The 22,393-nt window shown below is 39.1% G+C and overlaps 1 protein-coding gene across 3 annotated transcripts; it reads left to right on the plus strand.

Moving 5' to 3' along the window:
* The first annotated feature begins 133 nt into the window (after positions 1-133).
* On the plus strand, positions 134-18,408 carry UBA2 (ubiquitin like modifier activating enzyme 2). Of its 3 annotated transcripts, none has more exons than XM_055818504.1 (17): positions 134-385; positions 4,607-4,690; positions 4,940-5,010; positions 6,148-6,212; positions 6,691-6,791; positions 6,954-7,075; positions 7,746-7,813; positions 10,140-10,261; positions 11,110-11,209; positions 11,751-11,911; positions 12,777-12,870; positions 12,970-13,082; positions 13,556-13,711; positions 14,271-14,367; positions 14,983-15,088; positions 15,755-15,891; positions 17,322-18,408. In XM_055818504.1, exons 1-17 carry the CDS (start codon positions 242-244, stop codon positions 17,501-17,503), a joined length of 1,923 nt encoding a protein of 640 aa, XP_055674479.1. In that variant the 5' UTR covers positions 134-241; the 3' UTR covers positions 17,504-18,408. The 3 variants fall into 3 exon arrangements, with proteins under 3 accessions (XP_055674479.1, XP_055674480.1, XP_027640088.1); XM_055818505.1 differs by lacking the exon at positions 134-385 and adding an exon at positions 883-924; XM_027784287.2 differs by lacking the exon at positions 134-385 and adding an exon at positions 959-1,186.
* The last annotated feature ends 3,985 nt before the right edge of the window (positions 18,409-22,393 follow it).

The raw sequence follows: 22,393 nt of genomic DNA on the forward strand, positions 1-22,393 counted from the left end.
GGGCTCGAACCGGCGGCTCCGCCCGCCCCGTCCCGCCCGAGCCCTGGCGCCGCTGCGGCCTTCCTGGGCGGTGCGCGGGAAAGGGGCGAGGCCCTCCCGCCGGCAGGGGGCGCTGCGGGCGAGGCGGGCGGCGCCGCTCTGGTCCCGCCCGGGCTCTCTGTCCGGAGTGCGGCCCGGCTGAGGAGAGCCGCGCGGAGTCGCTCCCCCCGCTCGCCGCCGCCGCCGTTCTTCGCCCGCCGTCATGTCCGTGCCGGTGTCGGGCCCCTTGCGCAGCGAGCTGGCGGAGGCCGTGGCCCAGGCGCGGCTCTTGGTGGTGGGAGCCGGCGGCATCGGCTGCGAGCTCCTCAAGGACCTGGTGCTCACCGGCTTCAGCAACATCGACGTGGTGCGGGCCGGGGCGGGGGCAGGGGCCGGGGTGGCCGAGGGGCTGGCGGGCGGCGGCGCGGCCGAGGCGGGGGGGCCGCGGCGAGCGGGGCGGGGGGCGGGGGGGGCCGGGGCGAGCGGGGCGGGGGCGCTGTGGCGGCGCGGCCCCTCCCGCCAGCCGCATTGTCTGCGTGTTTTCAAACTGCTGCCGGCCCGCCAAAGCCGCCGGGCGCGGCTGCCGCGCCGCCCCGCCGCCGGGGGACGGGCTCCGCCACAAAGGGGCCGCGGCCTGCGCCCGCCATCCGCGTCCCCGCCTCGGCCGGCCCGCCGCGCCCGGCTCCCTCCGGCGGGCCGTGCCGCGCTCCGTGCCGCGCCGGGCGGGGGAGCCGGCGGGGGCGCGCCGGGAGGAGCGGAGGGCCGTGGTTGCTGCCCGGCCGTTGCTCCGCAAAGTCGTAGTTTCGCCGAACGCCGCCTTGGCGGGCGCCGCGGGTGATGGGCCGGTAACGGGTTGCAGCGAAACACGCCCGCCGTGGGGGGCGGTGGGTTCCGCGGCGGCGAGCGGTAAAGCTGTCAGCCCCGGCGGGCCGGCCGCGGCACCTTCCCGCGGGCTGTTGCTTTCGCTTTTGCTTCCTGATAGGAATCTCTGGTTGTGTATGGGAAAGGCAGAACTGAGAGGGTGGCAGTGAAAACGGGATAGAGAGGAATGCTGTTAGCAAAACGTGGAGTTACCTGGTTTCTAGACCTTTCTTAATTTCTTACCGCAGTTACAGAAAGCGTGTGGTTTTAAGAAATCGGGGGAGTAACAAATCCAGCTAGAGCACAGGTGTGTTTCCTTGAATGTGTTCTTACTTGTGGGTGCCTGGCTAGGAGTCACATCTGAGAGTTTTGTATAACGAGTTGTAAGAAATTTGGTTTTGCAGTCAGAGGTCTTGAGCAGAGCGTACTGGAGACAGCTAAAGCTATGTCTAAACTATGTATCTACTACAGCTAAAACTGTATCGGCTTGTAGAAGAGTACAGCTACTGGTTTGCTTTGTTACTCATACAACTCAGGCCTTTCTGCTGAAGCACTTTTTAAAACTTGTGGGATATGCTTAAGTGTAATTCCAGATTGCCCCTTTGATTTCAGTCTGCCACTGAGAGTTCATCCACTTATAACACTGTACAGGTGAAGTAAACATACACAGAAGAGTGAAAGCCTGCGTTTTTCTGCACTGATTCCTGCCTGCCCCCCCCCCCCGCCTTTTTTTTCCCCCCTGCCTTACTATGTCATTTCTGTACTCCTGCAGTCTGTTATAATAGAAAAACTTTAGTATCTCCTGATTTTCCAGTTAGTCATTAGGCATAAATCTCATTGGGGTATGCTTATTGTTTCACTTACTGTAGTTTTGAGTTTTTTGTATTGTTTTTCAAAGCCGACTTGGTTGGACTCCATTAACTTAAGTGCATCTTGGATCCGGGCCATCTTCATTTAAAAATATCGTTGGCAGCATTTTATGCAAGACAGTAACGTTTTGCTAACATACGGAGTGGGTGGGCAAAAGAGGAGGCAAAAGCAAAGAGAGGATTGTTACGCAAAGAGGAAATTTGCCATTAGGAGAATAAATTGCTTTTGTCAACGTTTGTGATGTTGTTGAGGGCTTTCCTCATTAAACACTAACAAACTTGAACACTTGAAAAGGTTTTTTTATGAGTAAGTTGTGAAATGTTTTTTTAACCAAAATATCAGCTAAAAAAAAAATTTAGGGGTTTTGAATACCAGAAAACTCACAAATACATGATTTCATTAAGTATATTTTGTGGAAAGGCGGTTGTGTTGTCCTCATGAATGAAGAAAAAAATCAAATTACTCCAAATCTGAATTAAGAACATTAATACATATTCTTAGGGAATTCTGAGGCCTTTCCATCTAAATTACTGTCCTGGTTTCAGCTGAGATAGAGTTAATTTTCTTCTTAGTAGCTGATACAGAGCTGTGTTTTGGATTTAGCAAGAGAATAACATTCAAGTAGTGTTGACCCTAAGCCAAGGACTTTTCAAGCTCTTCCCATGCTCTGCCAGCGAGCAGGGGGGCAAGGAGCTGGGAGGGAGCAGCCAGGACAGCTGCCCCGAGCTGGCCAAAGGGATATTCCATACCGTGGACGTCGTGCTCGGTATATAAACTGGGGGAGTTGGCTGGGGGCTGCCGATCACTGCTCGGGGACCGGCTGGGCATCGGCCAGCGGGTGGTGAGCAACTGTATTGTGCATCACTTGGGGTTTTTTCCCTTGGGTTTTATTGCTCTCTCCCCCTCTCCTCTCCATTACAGTTATTACTGTTTTGAGTTGTTTGTTTTTTTTAATGTTCGTTGTTTGGTTGGGTTTCTTTACCTTTATTTCAATTATTAAACTGTTCTCATATCAGCCCATGAGCTTTACCTTTCCCTGATTCTCCTCCTCATCCCCAGGGGGTGGAGGGGGAGTGAGCAAGTGGCTGCCTAGTACTTAGTTGCTGACTGGTGTTAAATCATGACACTTGCAAAAATGGCAGTAGTGTAAAAGTTATCTTAACAAGAGAGCTGTTAAATTCTGGTAATTTTTAGCGAGATTGAAGCTTCTGTTGCAGTCCAATGGTGTCAGGTATTCTCTTAAGAGAAAGACTTCCTTTTCTTCTTTGGTCTTGGTAATACTGTTTTCAGTTGCAGTTTGTGTCACTTGTTATCATCTCTAGTTAAAATACTAAAAGCTTTCCGGGTGGTGGAAGTTTTAACAGAATTATGCGTTTAATCATTTTCACTTGAGGTTCTCAGGCTTTTTGGCTTTGGACTAAGCAAGCTTTCTGAGTGTGTCTTATGAGAAAGGCAAGGAGGCAGGAATGCGTTTCCATGCAAATACTATTTTCATGAAAAGATACAAGACCTTGGGAAGTTACTAGGATAATGTATTTCTAAAACATGTATTTTCTTTTAAAAATAGTCCCTTCAGAAAACAGGAAGTTTAATCGTGGTGCTTGGGTCTTGCATGCAAAGGATCTTCAGGGAGAAGAGTCAGGCATAGTTTTCGTTATTCAAGTTTGGTTATTAAAATTAAAAGCTTATGAGAACACCCTCAGTAGGTCATGTTTAAACTTCACACTGTACAGTCAGTCTGATAGTACTCTCCATATAGTGGCAAGCGTTACTATGTTGACTGTGTCAGGAATTTGGGAGAAATATCTCTGATGCTTAGAAAAATTGTCTCCCTCCCCTCCCTGTTAAAAACGTTAGGGATAGGAGAGGGCTTCTAAACAGAGTGGTTGATCAGCGAAACTGTTTAATTAAAGGAAAAGCAGTGGCAACAAAGGTAGGAATAGATCTTCTCAAAGTTCCAATTACATCTTCTTAATTCTTGTGGTGGGGTGTAAACACATTTGAAATTATAATGTTCATGGGTGCATATTAATAGAAACACAGCCGTTAGGGGAATTACAGTCATGGCATCCTTTGAGATTGTACATCACAGATGTTCTGTGGTATATGATTTTAAACATCTTGGTTGCATGACTGGATATCTTTTGTTTAAGTAGGCTTCATTTTTTAATACGCACTTAAGCAGTTAGTGCTGGTGACAAACAGTAAAAGCTTTTGCCCTGCAGTGTATGAATTAGATGGCAGTGCAGCCCTCAGTTCACTGATTCAGTTGCTCAAAGCCATGTGCAAATATAAAGTAGAAGTACCAATTAGTTTGCCGAGTAGCCTTTCTTGGACCTTGGGGAAGCATGGAGCAGGGTACAAAGCCAGCATTCGGGGTGGAGAAGTGGACTATGTAGTCTGGCTGGAGACTGGACCTATCTAGACTGAATACCTGCAGTATCTCCTCTGAGTTGTGCTCCTGATGAATTCTCACTAAAATCTTTATCCTACCATAAATAGGACAATCAGTTACTGACTTGCTACCAACTGCTGTGCATACATATCTCAGCATTCACATGTGTTTGCAGAAGGGACTCTCTTCAGAAAGTGTTCTCATGTAGCCCTTAATTTTTGACATATGGTTCCATTTGCTAGTAATTATTTAAAATGTATGGATTCCTGAGGATGATTAGGTGATCATTAATGCCTCTACAGTTGCTATAGTGCAGAGGTAACACCTATACACAGGTCTGAAAAGGGATCTGTAATGCTTATGCATTTTGGTCAATCACATAAACTCTGTTAATGATGTTCCTTTTAGCTCTGTGTTATTTATTATATAAAAGTGAAATGGCTGTTTGTTGTGTGTTTCTAGATTGATTTGGATACTATTGATGTCAGCAATCTCAACAGGCAGTTTTTGTTTCAGAAGAAGCATGTTGGAAGATCAAAATCACAGGTGAGGAAAAAGTCAAAGCTCAAGTCTTACTCTGTTATTTTATAGACAGTGTTAGAAATATGTCACAATTTAGTTTCTGCTGTGACAAGGTAAGTGTTGGTTGATCATGGCTGTCCAAATGTTTCGTAACAAAAGTATTTAAATGTCTTAAGGTAGTAGACTTACTCAATACTCAACTGGTATAGAGTCTGTCTTTAGAAGGAAGGAAGGAATAATAAGTGGTTTTTTTTGTTTTTGTTTTATTTCTAGGTTGCCAAGGAAAGCGTGTTACAGTTTTATCCAGAAGCTAATATTATAGCTTACCATGATAGCATCATGAAGTATGTTTGTTTTTAAGCTCTACTTACGTTTTTTGATTTGCAAGTTCTGTGTTATTTAAATGCTACTATGGTGTGCTTTAAGGTGTTTTACAAAGTTGGCACAGTAAGAAGGAATAGTTTTAAATATGAGACTACCACACATTTGAGTGGGAGTGTGGATTTTGTATGAGTTTTCTTAAGCTCTGGTAGTAAGCTGTAGTCATTTGCTTCTGTCCATTTTTCATTTTATTAGCAACATTTACTATGTAAGTTTCTACACTGTAAGGATGCCCTGATGTCTTGAGCAATAATTAGGTTGAAATAAATGTGAATGTTGAGTCCATGATTAAAAAAAATGAAAGCCTTTGTGTGTATGTAGGTAGCTGAATGTCACTTATATATGCCCCAAACTGTGAAAATCTAGTCTTTATGGTCCATAACCAATAAGTAGAGTACAAGATAATGTAGATCCTCATTAGCTATTTTCCATGTTTTAATTTGTGTCCAGTTTCTTAAAAATTTATGATCTGTAATATTAAGGTTTTAACTCTGATGTTGCGATTAGCCACTGAAACACTGACTCATTGCATCCTTCTCCTGAAACTGTAAAACCGTTAGTCCTGTTTCCTCTATGCTCTCTCTTTGTCACCTTCTTTAAATCAGAAAAATGCAATGTAAAGATATTGGAGTGTCAAGATTTTAAAATCCCATGTCTTGGCTCCTAAGGGTATGGAGGTGTGGTCAAAACCAATTGAACTATCAGAGTATAATGAATTATCAACAGTCTGATGAGCTATGGTAATTACAGTGTGCACATTTTAGCCTCAGCTGATGGTTTTTAAGGTCAGTTACCACAGCTCAGCCAATTTACTCATTAGGTCAGAGCAGTATAATCACTTTTTCGTTGTCTGTCTGTTTCATTGGTAAAATTAGTACTAATTGCAGCAGCTTCCTTCCAGCAGCATAAAATTTGTGCTTTCACCCAGCTTTAAAATGGGCAGGAGACAAATGGAGCAGTTAAAGGCTAGCAGTATATTTATAATATGTGTAATTTATCACACGAATATCAGTCTACCCTTTGCATGTGTAGTTTGTGTTGTGGCATAATAACCAACAACTTTGATGTGCCATTTTGAGTATTGTTTTTCTTTTCTGTAGCCCTGACTATAACGTAGAGTTCTTCCGCCAGTTCACGTTGGTTATGAATGCTCTGGATAACAGAGGTGAAGTTTTCGCTATGATTTTATATTGGAGATGAAAACACTGTTGCTTCTTTGTAGAAACAGAACTTTAATGTGTTCTACACTTAGTACTTCTGCAATGTCAGTTAAATAACAAGTATCCTCCTAACTTATCTATAGTTTTACTAACGCTTGTGTGCTTCGCTAGGAACTTGAAAGGGTAGTTACTACTTTTACAGGTGTTTTGAAAGTAAACATTAACTGCTGTGTTGCTGCTTTATGGGAACTGATGAGTATTGTGTGTTCATATGTAACTTTGTTTAGTTGAGTTTGCTGTATTTAATAGTGTTGATATATTTTGTGTTAACTGGAAAATGACTGTGAAAATGATGTAGCGTTCTGTAACAAAATAAGGCAGCTTAAGGATAAATGTTTGCATAGGAGGCTAGTTTGAATTTGGAGAAGTAAAACTTTTTTTTTAATCATTCAACATTTTCTTTAAAAACTCTTCGATTTGCAGCTGCCCGTAACCATGTGAACAGGATGTGTCTGGCTGCTGATGTTCCTCTTATAGAGAGTGGAACTGCAGGCTACCTTGGACAAGTAACAGTTATAAAAAAGGTTAGGTTGTGTATTACTTTTGTTGCTTTCAGTTTAAATCATTGGCTATTTTAGGCAACAGGGTGTTGGGTGTTTTGAGATACAGTTACAGTTCATCTGGTAATAGCATTTACTATCAGCAGTCTTCACAGTGTGACAAGTAAATATTTCACTTTTCACCAGGGAATGACAGAATGTTATGAATGTCATCCTAAACCAACTCAGAAGACTTTTCCAGGCTGTACAATCCGAAATACGCCGTCAGAACCTATCCATTGCATTGTGTGGGCTAAGTATTTGTTCAAGTAAGTGATTTTTTTAAAAAGTGGTTCAGTCTTCTGGTTTCTAAACCTACTGACAGCAAAATAAGTGGACATGGGTTGGGGTTTTTTTGTTTGCTTTTGTGGTTTTTGTTTTTAATAAGTATGGATTATAGCAAAAAAATTCCAGTTCTTTGACCTAGGTTTTGGAGTGGCTTTTTGAGGGTGTTTTTTTTCTTTCTCTTTTAATATAAGGAAAGTTGGTTAGTATTTAGGTGGTCTTGTAATATCACAAAAAATTGGGCATATTAGTTTGGCACAGCAGTGTAGGTTAAGGTTACTTTATTCTTCACCTTTATATGAAGTTAACACGTTTTTCAGTTTAATCATGTATTAACAGATGTAAAGTTTGGTGAGATCTTATAGGGTTATAAGCAATGCTTTCAGTCCTGCAATATAAATATAAGGCTAGGGGGACTATGGAGTGAGTTACACAGAACTGTTTTTTGCTAAATGAATTTTTGTATCGGACATTTTATGTTGTCAGTGTTAAGTCCATGTGTGACGAATCCCAGCAAATTTAAAAGCAGCGTATGAAGTTGCACTCTGCTAGCAAGGATTCTGAGTGGATATATATCCGTTAGCAAGTATTTTAGTCTTTAACCAGATACGATGAAATTCTAGTGTTGTGTTGTTCTTCTTAATTATCATATAGCCAGTTGTTTGGAGAAGAAGATGCTGATCAAGAAGTCTCTCCTGACAGAGCTGATCCTGAAGCTGCCTGTGAGTGTGATATAAGCTGGTAGCTTACCCTGTTACTGAAATGTTCTGTTTCAGAGATTGTGACTTATTGCTGTACATTTCTTAAGGTTAGAGAGTTCAGCTCTGTTTTCTCTTAAGAGGATTCCATTTACCCTCAGACAAGAGTTCGGGGGGTATTAACAGTAGTTTCCCTTGCAGACCTTCATGTACACTGTGCGTAGGTTAGTTCCCTTATACTGCTGCTCAATAGGTACCTGGAACAACTGCAGTGTTTTTAGTTAACTTGATGCATAGTGCGTACCAGAAGCTTTTGCATAAAAATGTGCAAAAAATACTCTTCAGAATGACAAAGTTTAATAGCTTCACCTGTCAGAACTGTGGCTGTTGTGGGCAGCCTAAAACATTTTCAAAAGGGTTACTTCAGCTGTTGTGAAAACTTTTTAATACAGTGGGTCACTGGCATTCACTAGTTGTGCTCAGGTAGTGTGCGTAGAACAGCTGTGAGCTACACAAGCGATACACTCACTAATCATAAAGTTCAGTTAACACAACTAGGTGCAAGATACATGATTTAGGCGAGTAGGCTTGTATCTGTTTGGAGACACCTGTTCCCACTGCAGCCAACGGCCTTCCCCATGTGCACAGAAACTTGAAACGTGAGCTTGAAGTGCAAATTAAATATAACTGATATTCACAGGGTGGCCTTTTTTTCCCCTATATATTTGGCTTTGATGGAGTGCTTCCCCCTTCCCTGCAGCTGGGAGGCTTGTCTTTTGAACAGAGGACCAAGAAACTGAGGATTTGTGACCACTTGGCTTCTTCCATTCCTCGCTGAGGGACTGCAAGGAAATAAGGGATTGTTTGAACTCTTCTAGCCTGAAGCACTTCAGTGTTAATCCAAATAGGAAATATGCCCATTCTAAGTGATGTTTTTGTAGCTATTCAGTATTTTTCTGTAGGGACAGTAACTGTAGTTACTGTGGAGGTGAATAAACATCATTCTGTGTTGTTTCTTTTGGATTCTTTGATATGTGAATGGACTTTGGAGACGGAGCTTAGAGGATCCTCCAGCTCTTCAGGTTCTCTGAACATCAGATAGTGATCACCCAGCAGGTGGTTCCGACAGGACGTGCAGAATGAAATAACTGAGTCTTAAAAAGTGGTGTATAAACTCCCTTAAAACAATGGCAGCTGGAATACTTGGATGGTAGCAGGCACAATGCCACTTTAAATTTAAAGAAAGATACCAGGGCAATTATGGGAAGGCCTGAGCTGTAGCCTCATGTCAGTGAGCAAAGTGTCTGTAGCAGTAATGCTGTTTGGAATCGGTGGACATATGTGGTGTTGCAGGGGAGAGTCAGTGCAACCTTTGTGAAGGGGAGCCATGCCTTGCGTGGCTCTGCAGGTCCTCTGAAGGAGTTGGCAAACCTGTGGGCAAGCACATCTGGTTTACGCTATTTTGAATCTGCAGGGGGCACCCAAAAACTTCTTGTGAGGAACCCGAAGGAGCTAAGCAGCCATGGGGAGAAAAAAGGATTTAAGATCCTGAAGTGGATAAGCTACTTAAATGATACAGATAAATGGTGATTAGAGGAGTGTCTCAGATTGGTGATGGGACCACTGCTGTTCAGCATACCTGATAAGCAAAGTCAGTCAGAATAATAAAGATGAGGACTAACTGCAAAAGTTGTAGAAAGTTTCACGGTGCAGAATGACGTGCAATGAGACATTAGGCAGACTTGGTGCAAATAAATACAAAATGATGCAAGTGATGTGTTGGTAAAAGGGGGGAATCATTCACAAATTTACATGTAAAGTGATGGTCTCGGAGCTGATTTTTCTTAATCAGTCGAGAAGTTAATGGACAGTTTCATGAAAACATCAACGTGCTGCTTATTGGGAATCATGATAGTAATTGCCAGATGTGATTGAAAAAGAAACACAAAATGAATAGTATCTCTGTGTGTGGAATTTTTTGTGTAGGAATAACTGGAAGTAGGAAGCCACTTTAATTTTTTGCGTGTTTTGAAGTTCTAAGCAAACTAAAACTCTTCAGCCAGGAAAAGAGACCACTGAAATCACAACATTGTGTGGAGAAAACGAATAGGAAACAATTGTTCAGTGTTCCTACCGGTAAAGGAATTAGGTGACATCAAGTTAAATTAGTGAGTCACAGTTACAAAAGCAAACAGGAGAAGTTGCAGTGTGTCTACCTCAGCTTTTGCTGGGTGCAGTAAATCCATTTTATGGGCCCTGCATAATTTTGGGTTTTGACCCTAGGGGAAATATTGGATGTGATTTTCCCTTTTTTTTTGAATTAAAATATTGGCTAACACTTTATTAATAGGGGAGCCAGCAGAAGCAGAAGCCAGAGCACGAGCATCCAATGAAGATGGTGAGATTAAACGTGTTTCAACTAAGGAGTGGGCTAAATCAACTGGATACGATCCAGTTAAACTTTTTACTAAGGTATTCCTTACCCCCAAGAAATGTCTTTATTTGCAGTGTATGAAGTGCTTTAAAGTTAAGTCAAACACTAGTGCAATTATGTTATGACTTCCACCAATTTTGCTGTAGTATTGTTGGTCTTACGTTTGCTCGTTTACATCATTCCCTCTGTGACTGTATAGATGGCTTCAGCAGTTTGTTTGTACCATACAGAAAAAACTTCATTCAAATTACTTTTAATATGAAAAGGTAAACTTGAATTCTATAGGAGTCTTACTGGGCATAACCAGAACCCATGTGAGGACCTAAAAGCTATCAGTCATCTTCTGTGTATAATCAGGCACTGGCGTAAGAAAATATAAACTGGTTTGGGAGTTTTCCTTCTAAATAGTTGCTGAAAGTGGATAAGTAGAGAAAATTAGCATAGAATGAAGTGCTGATGGGTACTAATAACTTACAGAATGTGATGTTGATAGGTAGTAATAACTTTGGAAAGTCATTGGTGTGTAGGTAAGAATTAGGGAGAGTATACAAAAAGCTGTAGTGATGACTTCAGTGGACAGGTGAACCTACTGTTAGGACTATTGTTTCTTTATGTTTTACTTAACTCTCCGCACCACCACCCCTTCATTAATCAGAGCTGTGTCTGCTTTATGCAGTAAGTGTTAGAGAATGGGGAATAAGAAGTTTTTTTGATGTTTTTATTTATGTGGTTAAAAATATTATCAAGGCGGAAAGCAAAATTCCAAAAATCTTATGCTGATTTTTCAATTTCACAGCAGATGTAAAAATAATGTCTGTTTTTCCCCTTTTAATTTTAATGGGCTTTTTTTTTTGGTTTGTTTTTTTTTTTTTTAAATGTTTCGTAGCTTTTCAAAGACGACATTAGATATCTGCTGACGATGGATAAGCTGTGGAGGAAAAGAAAGCCTCCAGTGCCACTGGACTGGGCTGAGGTACAAAATCAAGGTACTTGTCCTTCTTTCCACTGTATATTTTTTAGTCATACCTGCTGGCTGCTAATGCGTCTGTGTGATATGTAGATTTTCTCACTGTCACAGGTGAGTACTGATAATGAACATATTAATTCTTTGTGATTCCTGAAGACATTTAAATTTTCTCCATATAGAAAATGTTTTTTCTAAAACTGTTTTGCATTTGTCATTTTAGATACTCAGTATTGGCTGCAGAAATGTCACATTTCATAAAATTATCTGTCGGCTTATTCTAGGAGGCTTTACCCATAAGCAGTGATGCATTTCTGAAAGCTGATTCCTGATTCATGCTGAAAATTTAAATTTGCTGTAATTTGTACATATTGATACAAGTATAGCCATAGTTGCAGTTTTAAGTGCAGATTTGTTGTAAAATGTTGGGGCTACTGTAGTTTAAGTGTATTGTTCTTCAATTTAGAAAATACTTAATTTTGCTGAAATGGAAAATTCTAATTCCTCTGAGAGAACTGTGAGTTTTGTAAGTATTCCTGATTTTTTTTTTTCTTTTCCCAAAGAGAAAAACATATCTGATCAACAAAATGAATCCTCTGCAATCTTGAAGGATCAACAAGTTCTCGATGTCAAGAGCTATGCACACTTATTTTCAAAGAGCGTTGAAACCCTGAGACTTCACCTGGCTGAGAAGGGTGATGGAGCAGAGCTTATATGGGATAAAGTTAGTTTGCCAAATAGATAAGAACCGGTTATACTCTACATACGTAGTACAAGTATTTGTTGGACTCATTCAGTTTCATTCCAAGATAGTATTGCTTAGAACAAAAACGTCTGGCACCTCACTGAAATCGCTTTCCATATGTAAACAAATATATACATTAAACACTATATTTTGTAACTCACTGAGTGTAAGGATTAACTATTGTGATGTAAAATAACTTAATCTAGCAACTTTAAAAAGCACAAATGCAGAAGTATTTTGTCATATTTTGATTTTTGAAAATATTTTAATAATTAACTTCATTTTTTCTTTATAAGTTTCTCTAAAACCTGTTCTTATACAGTGGTTTAGCTGGAGTTCTGCTGAGTTGTATGCAGTAATTAGCTCTGACAGTAGGTATGTGATATATTAGGAGTTTTGCTGAAGAAAACCAAGAAAAGAACAGTGTAATCTTCCAGCAGTCAGTTGTCATTTGGCATAAGAAAAAAAAAAAGTAGTTTGTAAATATAGAGGGGACAAAAAAGTGGAATAGTGTTAAAACAGATAATAAAAATACTTTTCTAAACACCAGTTTTTGAAACTGAGCATAAAACATTGTCAGACTTAGGGTTTAGACATTATTTTGAACATACAAGGCATTTTATTACTACTACTAAGTACAATTTCTAAATGTGTATTTAAAGTATTACTGCTCTGTCTAAATGTACCATCTCAAAGAAGTGGTATATTGACTTTGAAATAGAATATTTTACAGACTCTTGTTTTCTAAACTTTCTGATTTTAAGTTTTTAAGGACCATGTTTTGCAAACCTTTTCCAACGAGTAATCTGATTTGTAAATACTTTTTTTATTAACTTCTTGTTAGGATGATCCTTCTGCAATGGATTTTGTCACTTCTGCCGCGAACCTCAGGATGCATGTTTTCAGTATGAATATGAAGAGCAGATTTGATATCAAGTGTAAGGATGAAATATAACATTTTTCAATTTAAATACTAATCTAAACTTCTCATTTTCATTTACTGTTTAAAAATCTGCATACTCTTGCCTATTTTGCAGCAATGGCAGGAAATATTATCCCAGCTATAGCTACCACTAATGCAGTAATAGCTGGTCTGATAGTGCTGGAGGGTTTGAAGATTTTATCAGGAAAAATAGATCAGTGTAGAACGGTAAGTGGTAATAAGATACTTTTACTTTCTTGTTCCTTATAATTTGTTTAAAAGTTGCATTTAACCTGCTTTGACTATTGTGTAGTGTTTACTGTCTCTCACTTGTTGCTTCAGTAGATTCTGAATGTGCTGGGTACTTTCAGCCACAATGAAAAGAGAAGTGGAAGTCTCAAGGATCATTAAATTCCTCTGATTTAATGAAAATTGGCTGGTGGGTAGGAGAGAGAACCAGACTGACATCACTTGAAACATGGTTGTTTCATGTTACAAATCTGTTTGGCAATAGCTGCTCAGCCAGCACAGGTGGTGTTGTGGACTAGCCATAATCGGCACTTTCTCCTGTTCAGCAAGCATGTCAAAGAGGATTAGGGAACAGGACAGCCTGTGAGACTAAGAATAAATCTGTAAGAGAACAGGTTTTATGAGTGCTGTTACTTACAGTATAACTTGTTTTATTCTTGTCTGTCCTCAAGATTTTTCTGAACAAGCAGCCAAATCCCAGAAAGAAGCTATTGGTTCCTTGCGCTTTGGATCCACCAAATCCTAACTGTTATGTATGTGCAAGTAAGCCAGAAGTGACTGTGAAACTTAATGTACACAAAGTTACTGTGTTAACACTCCAGGATAAGGTAAATCTTGAACATTAGCTACATCTTTCATTCTGCTTCTAATACTGTAAATTAAAGTTAGGGTTTTGTTCAGTATATTTTGACTGAACATCAGCTGTTTATATTTGCTCTACATTTTGCATTTCCCTCAGTTACAAGGAGAGCTAGATTAGCCAGTATGCTTCTTGCTCATGTGTGCTTGTATATCTTGTGAAAGGATGTTTATATTTTACAACTTTTTGGTGTTTTTTAAGCCTATTCATATCTAAAAGCAAAAACTCTAAAATTGTTTCAGGTGAATAGTTCAGTAGCCAACATCAGAGTTGCATAGGCACAACTGATGTGTAATTCTGTCGTTCTGTGAAGTATTTTAAAAAATTTTCAGCGTATCTGAACCTGTAGGTTTCAGACAACAAAAATATAGTTCTGTTCATGGAAGTAAGAAAAAAAAAAAAGTACAGGCTTTCAGCAGATGCCTGAAAATGAGCCAGGATACAAAAATCAACATAATTCAAGGTTCCTTCTTCTATAAGTGCTTTGAAGTCCAATACTGATTAAATAATCATACTCATCTTTGCAGATAGTGAAAGAAAAATTTGCTATGGTAGCACCAGATGTACAAATAGATGATGGAAAAGGAACTATTCTTATCTCTTCAGAAGAAGGAGAAACAGAAGGTATGCATACTGCAGCTTTTAAAGATAAGAGTAGATAAAAAACTTGGAAGAAACAAAGATACACAGAATGGAAGTATAGCAAATGTTCTAGTGTTCGTCCTGTAGACTAATATTTGAAGAGAACTGGATTTACAAGTCTTTTAAGTGGCCCAAGAATAGCTAGTGGTATTGTCTACAAGCCTGTGTGTCCAGTTCAGCTTTCCTGTGTAAGTACTTTTCATCTGGAGTGTTGGGATTCCTTTCAAGAATAGGTATTCAGCTATAAAGGTACACCAGTATTTTCCTCTGCTTGCAAGTCCTGTTCATTTTCTTGTTCTTAGATTGTGGTCTTTTTATGATGCTTGCAGACGCTACTGTAATATAAATGTTATCTCAGAAATGTTCCTAGATGTAATAATAGTAAAGTGCTTGAATATGATGCATGAGGAGTAAATAAGTCAGCCATAAGTAGTTTTAACTACTCATAGGCTTAAATGTCAGCTTTTACTTTAAATATAGCTGATAAATGTTAGTCTTAAGTTTCTACGTAACATTTCTGGAGTACTCATTTATTCAGATGTAAAAGATCTTTATATAAATAGCTTTATACACGGCAGTTTTCCACTATTTTTGTAGCAAATAACCACAGGAAATTATCAGACTTTGGAATTCGAAATGGCACTCGACTACAAGCAGATGATTTCCTCCAGGACTATACACTGTTAATCAATGTGCTTCATAGGTAAGGATTCTGAAATAATTATTTTTGTGTGTATACGTAGAACAGTTCCACAGGGAACTTCCAACTCAGAATTTTAAATTTATGACTAAAGCTCAAAGATTAAGCTGTGGAAAGAAAATACAGAAGTAAAAGAGGAATTGTCATTTTTTATGAATTTATAGAATTGGGGTTTTTTGGTTTGGTTTGGGTTTTGTTGTTTCGGTTTGTTTTACAAAAGTAATTGGAATAATAAAAATAAGTAATTGGAATAAATGTAAAAATACAGTGCAAAACCTGTGTTCAGATACAGCGGTGGAAACAGAAGTCAGTTTGAAATAATTGGGGTGTGTATTTAGCCCTGGATAAATAAAATAGCTACTATATACACTATCTCACTGAAAGTGCAGTGTGTATAGGAATGTGACGTTGAGGAAGAAGGGTAAGCTCAAGGAATTATTCTTCTCATTCCTAAGCATTTTAAGTCGTGGCACTGGGTGGAACAGTGTATGTGAATAGACAAAGCATAAATTGTAAGGGAGGACTGAACAGATTTTCCTCTTTTTTAATGTTTTTCTCATTTTGTCATAGTTGCAGGGTGCTCTAATACTTGAATCGCGTTCTTTGTGAAAAAGACAGGTTTTTATTTTCACTTGGTTGTTTAAAAGCCTGTATATGTTTATTCTATAGTGAAGACCTAGAGAAAGATGTAGAATTTGAAGTTGTTGGTGATAGCCCTGAAAAGGTTGGTCCTAAACCATCAGAACCAGCATCTAAGAATATTACCAACGGTAGTGATGATGGAGCGCAACCCTCAACATCAACAGGTAAATAATGGTAATCAATATTGACTAAAACAAGAGTGGTTCAGTAGTGCAGTCCAATTAAAATAGTTGTCTTCAGTTTTATGACTTGTTTGCCAACATGAAATAAAAAGCATTTAAGTTGCCTCTGTGTATAAACATAATATTAAAACAGAAAAATGCACGTTTACAATTGTTACAAAATGCACATTTGAGATTCTTACAAAGGGTTACAGTAAATACACCTCAAAATTACATTATTTAACTTGCAAGGGCTTGATGGGGTGTCACCTGAAGTGTATCCTAAATGAAGTAAGACCCATTCTTTCTGATGGTCACGCAATGGCTTGACAAAAAAGAATCAACCAAATCTGTCGCTTTCTCCCTACAGATTAAAATATTACTTTGTGGTTTTCTTTGATCATGTTTTATTCTGTTAATTTAAGAAAACATCTGGTATTATCTGGTTACAAATTAATTATTTTTCACCTGTCTAGGGAAGCACGACAAGAAAAATAGTATTTCCTATTCAGGAAGAAGTACCATCACCTTCCTAATGTAGAGTGTTTCTTCGAACATATTCAAAATAGTTTAGCTTTTGTGACTGTGGGATGGTTAAGCACTGAAGGCTGAAGTACTGCAAACATACGGTTTTATAGGGATAGCGTATGAATCTGAACATTTGTGACAGATGTCAGTTAGATAACTGTAGTTCAGTCTTACACATTTGGATGATGTTCCTTTGCCTGTCAGATGGTCCTATTTAAGACACGCGCACAAGTACACAGTCACTTCCACTAGTGTCTTGTTTCAGGGGAGGATTAAATGTTAAAGAGTATTGCTAATATTGATTTCTAATTGTATTTAAAAAAGCATAAGATTAGTTTTTACAGTGAATTTGTACTTCAAAAGAAACAAAATCCACTAGATGTCTTGAAAGCTCACATTTGGTTCTATTTTCCCTTCTGTATACTATCCATTGTTATCCTTCAGCTCTCTAAGTCTCCTCACCCTTCCGCTCTTCCCTCCCTGTTTTTTCTCTTTCATGGGGCATGGCTTCTAGTGGGACCTCTGTTGAATGCGCTAGTGAAAGGAAAGGCTGGACTACAGCTCAGTTGTGTGTAAATGTTCTTTTCTAAGGACTCCTGCAGACAGCACGCGACTCTTCTATTTTGTACATGCAAAAAACCCAGTGCTAACTAATGCATTTCCCGCATAACTGCAATGTTTTCCATACCTCTAGCGAAGAGGGAATAACTGTGTGAAAAGCCTATTTCATCCTTGTTTCAGAGAAATTCTAAATACTCTTGCAGTTGAATGACAGAGAATATGGATGAAGAATGCTTCAAGTTGTATTTGTAGTATTAGAGACATTCATATTTTTAAGTATGAAATTTGGTTTCAGTAGACTATCTTTACAGTATCCATTTGAATTAAACACATGTATTTTGCAGCTCCAGATCAAGACGATCTATTGATTGTTGATTCTGAAGATGAAGGTACTTCAAGCAATGTTGATGATGATATGGAAATCAAAAGCCGCAAGAGAAAACTAGAAGATAAAGAGTGTGTCGGTACAAAGAGAGTGCGTACTGAGCAGACAGAAGAGCAAGATGAAATTATAGCATTAGACTGAACATGCAAATGCCCCTTGACACAATGATTCGGATAACGTAATGCAGTAACAGCGTGTTATGTTGGGATGTGAAAAATGTCCAGAACTAGACTAATTTTCAGGCCTTTATTCCAAGTGAATACCAAACCACTGGCTTAAATAATTTGTGTCTGTTTCTCTTGATGATAAAGCTCTCATCTCAGTAGACTCTTTCAGAAGTTTTTAGATATAATTCCATATATTAAATGTAGTAGAAGCATAGTTTATAAATACTTACAGATAAGTATTTGCTTAAACAGTCATGGGAAAAGCATGTTATTTTTGTGTAAATGCCTTTTAGGTATAATTCAATAGAACAAAAAAAACCTACTCTTGTTTAGTAGTGTGTCATCATCTGATGCCCAGATTTTAAGTAACTACATTCTTATTTTTTGCTTGAAGAAAAATATTTTTAGCCTAGTCCTAAACATTTTTCACACCCTGAACAAGTAAAGAAGAAAATTCAATAAAGCAAATTAGTGCCATGTTTTAACAGTGTTCTGAAACTTCAACTGGCACTATGTACATTACTGTAAAACTGTTAATTTACTCAAGTTTTTCAGCTCGTACTGCCTGGTATGTCAATGTAAGAAGCAAATTTTTGTGTATTGTTACAGTTTCAGGTTATTTATATTTGATGTTTTGTAAACTCAGATACTACTACTATACTGTACATCTGATGGACCAAATAAATGACATCTGAAATACTTGCTATATTTGCTTGCACAGTCCAAGTTTATGCTGACTTACGGGACTTTACAATGTATAGCCTTCAAAAATTACTGTATTATTTTCATTTTTCTAAACATAACCTAGTAGAACGGAACTTAAGCTTCACTTGTTTGAGGTGAAAGGGGAATTTTTTTAATAAAACTTTTGTGAATGTTTTTTTTTCTTGGACAATCAATTATTGGCCTCTTCAGTTGGAGCATTTGCACCACCACACGCATGCTTTCACCGCCTCACCCCTCAGAAAGAAGGAAGCACTGATCTTTCATACATGACACTTTGTGCATAGGACAGAAGCTCAGTGTTTAGAATCAGTATCTTAAAGAAAAACAAACTGCATTTGTTTAACTATTTTGGTAGCTCTCAAAACTAGCAGTGTTAATTCTTAGAATGCGTTAATCAGCTATTTCTGTCACTGTACTGAAATTACTTTACAACTTTGTGTTAATGAACCAAACCTGCTTCTATTCACAGATAAGTATGCAGCATTAGCCTTACAGAGCAGAGGAACTGAGCAGACAAGATTTATTCTGGTGCAGTTCGCAAACAGTGAATTTTAAACAAGACGTTAACTGTATAGGAGGAGAATGTAACAAAAAACAAATCCAGCACCTTTTTAGGCTTTGGTTCATGCATCTGGTTCTGTCCAGTACGAAGGCCAGGTTGTCACCAGTGTTAAATTGTCAGTGCAGTGCAAAACTACAATTCTATGATGCAATTAACGTTTTCTCTCTTCTTCTAGGTAGTAATAGTCATATGCAATGGCTTGTTTGAAGGCGTCATATTCCACTGTGAAATTTAATCCTTTTGAGCTAGATGCTTCTTGGCCAGCATGAGTGAAGACTGAGAGGCAAAAATGTAAATAAGATGTTACAGAAAGGATTTGTTATTCCCAGCTTGTACTGGTTGGTATACAGGAATTTAGCTTTCTAACTCTCTTGATTGTTTTATCAGTAGAGGCTGTAATTCTGGTAACTTTATTTTTAGTTTTACTGAAGTTGAGCATGTTCATGACTTGGAAGTTGAGTGATACATGAGCTGGACAGAAATACATGCAACACTAACAGATTTGGGGGTGAAAAGGGGGGGGGGAGGGCTATTCAGTGTCACTGGCATCTACTTCTTAAGTTATTAGTCTTAACATAAGATGACGGTACTCAAAAGATATCTTAAACTATTTGAGATGCTGCTGTCCAAGAAGATACTCATAATTTCTTAGGGCAGTAGACAACTGTCGATAAGGCTGGCTTGTAAAAATGTTCACAATTAATAAAGCATTGTATCTTGGATGGGGGCTTCCACTGCAGGGCACTGGTTAGGTTAAGTTTTAGAGAACCGTTAAGTAATTTTAATGATGCATCATCATTTGGCTTGCAGCATGAAAGGTAGTCTAGAATTAACTACATAAACAATTATGTCCTGATGCATTTAGGAGAGGTAATTGTGCTGTTCTTGTCCGGGTAGTAAGTAGTTAGATGGCCAAAAAATGCTCCTAGATCCTTCCTGTAAAAAACTTCAAAGTGAATAATTTTTAAAATATTTTCTTTACACAGGCTTCTTCTATAGAACTTAGGACAAACTTGGTATAGTGTCAGCTGCTCTATTCGGTTCTTAAGTTCGGCAAAACTGAATGAACCACTGAAAATGCAAACTGCTTCTGTGCTGAATGAAAAACTGCTTTTCAGAACTGATGGGAGTATGAACATCCTTGATTGGCTACTACTCACCAACACTATGTTAATGTAGAATTTTGCAACTTAAATTTTCTCTTGCCCTTGGCAGCAAATTACAAATTGAAGCATTTATTAAGCTTTCAAGTAATTAAAAAAAAAAAAAAAAAAGGCAAGCCACTTTTCAACTGACAATTTGTTCAACTCCTAATAGCAGTAATATTGATATGGAAGGAAGTATAGTTGGAAGGCACAAGACTGAAATGTTAAAATGGAGGATCAGTTCTTCCCAGTGCCTTAGCTTAGCAAGCCTAACGTAGGCTCTGTCTTCACTAACAAGTTTTGAGCCAGGCTTATTAAATCAGTCTACAAATTGCTGTTTGCAGTGGTACAAATTGGCTGTTCTGTCACACAGTTTTCTAGTTGTTTGTTTATATTGACGCAAATTTCTCTAATGTAGATAAGCTTTTCTGGCTGCTTTTCATAGTAACAATTAATTCTTGATGTATGTTTTCTTTACTTGGTGAATTTGAATGTCTTGTATGAAAAGGACAAGAAAAAAGGTGTAAGATTTTAGCGTGGTTAAATGCAGCAGAGAGTGTATCTAGTATCTGTGTATGCTGTTGGTGCAATATCCCTTTTCTGCAGTGGAGCATGGAAAGGAATATTGACCACTACTGATAATCAACAGTTAACTAGAGATTCGTTAAGCTGCTCTGACTTACAGTGAAGAAATTTGTAATGACCTTCCTACACTCTTACTGTAAAGATAAAAAAGCAGCAGTGCAACCGATCTGATTCTCAAAGCATCTAGCGAGTCATCCTTAAGGGGCAACTGATAGTAATTCAGGAGGAAGAACTTTTGGGGCCATGATGACAGACAGCCTTGTACCAGCCCATTTCCTAAAGAGCAATTTTAACCTGTAGATAACCATTTAACATTTGTAGTAGTTTTATGTGACATTTTAAGTTTTACTTTATGAAATCATTTCATTGTTGAACCACGGAGAAAGATGCATGCTTTCCTGACCTGGTGACTCTTGACAGCTGGCAAGCAGATCGATGTGCCATTTCAGGTTCTGAATACAACAAAGACCTCTTGCTAACCATTTATTAGATCCCAGAAGATAAAGTAGGCTTGTGTTCAGTTCTTATATACCATTGATACCTGCTTCAAACCTTATCTCTACTGGCCCAAAATTTTAAATTGGGGTTAGGAAATGGAATCAATGCTAAACTGAGGAAAATAAATTTGTTTTTTTTCCCCATGTCCTGTTTCTGTGCCTGTAGGTAGAGATTTTTCTTTCTTCTTTTTGCAGCTATAAGAAGCCTTCAGTTTTGTGCACCTAAAATACTGAATGTGCAAGAAAGCCGAAACTAGGCTCAAAGTAATAAAACAAATCTCACAGAAGTCAAACATCTGGTTTTTTGCTTGCCTGAGATTATTCTGGGCTAGTGTTTAAGCAGAATGATCACAGAAAACATACACCTACAGGCAAAAGAATAGGAGGGGAAGGCAATTCAGTGCTTTGATTTGGAGGCCTTAATTCCTTAAGGGAGGAATAGGATTAAGTAAATAAACTTACTCCTAGATATAGCTTGATATAGTAAGAGAAGAAAATTGCTGGTTAGATACATTCATTATCTTTGTCTTTCTCATCAGCATACTTCTTCACTCACGTGAGCAAAAGTGAAAAATTTTCAGTATGATTTCCTAAAGAAACGATACTGGGGGAATTGCTCTACCAGTCCTCTCCAGCACCATTGGAAGCTACTTGCAAACATTAAGCAGCTAACTAGTGATCTCAAAGCTACTGCAATTTTACAGGTAAGTGGCTGTAGGTAAGGAGAGACAGATTTCTACAGCAGCACTTGGCCTTTGTAGCTGTGGTACTCGTGCAGCTAGCTGCTGGGGGGTCTGTATACAAGTCCACAGGGGAGTTACCTGCATTTTGCACATCAAACCAGTGATAACTGGAGGTAGCAGGAGTGCGCAAGGGGTGGAAAGGGCGGCTAAGATACCTAACTAGAAGCTTAGGAAGCTGCTAGGAGCTGTGGATAATACTGCAAAGGGGACAGAGAGAAGGCAGCATGTAGGTGGACCTGGGGCAAAATTAAAGATGATGTAGAGGAGGAGTGCCAGAGACAGAACACTGACAAGTCTGTTGAGGGATATAGGTGAATATGGTGGGAGGAACCTGGAGGTAAAGAGTGGCCGAGGGCCGGGCTAAGTCCTGTAGCAGTGAGAGAGGTCTGTGGCACCAAGTGGGTGGCAGAACTGCAGTGTAACTGGGGATCTGGAGAAGAGATTACAAGCTAGAGAATGCAGAGGATGCAGAACACAGACCTGTAGGAGACCAGCCTTCATTAGTGCCATGGCTTATGGAACAGCTCTGTGCTGCTTGCAAATGTGTTCATTATTTTCAGTTAACAAGTGTTACCTCTATAATACTATTTTATATGGAAAATACCA

The sequence above is a fragment of the Falco peregrinus genome, chromosome 14 (genome assembly GCF_023634155.1).
Source record: "Falco peregrinus isolate bFalPer1 chromosome 14, bFalPer1.pri, whole genome shotgun sequence".
NCBI classification, from domain to species: Eukaryota; Metazoa; Chordata; class Aves; order Falconiformes; family Falconidae; genus Falco; species Falco peregrinus.

What these genes read in the sequence shown, in the direction of transcription:
- UBA2 (XM_055818504.1), top strand. Translation starts at nt 242, where the DNA reads ATGTCCGTGCCGGTGTCGGGCCCCTTGCGCAGCGAGCTGGCGGAGGCC. An exon ending in AAGTAACAGTTATAAAAAAG is followed by an intron (nt 6,792 to 6,953) that starts GTTAGGTTGTGT and finishes ACTTTTCACCAG; the next exon opens with GGAATGACAGAATGTTATGA. An exon ending in TGTTAACACTCCAGGATAAG is followed by an intron (nt 13,712 to 14,270) that starts GTAAATCTTGAA and finishes TCATCTTTGCAG; the next exon opens with ATAGTGAAAGAAAAATTTGC.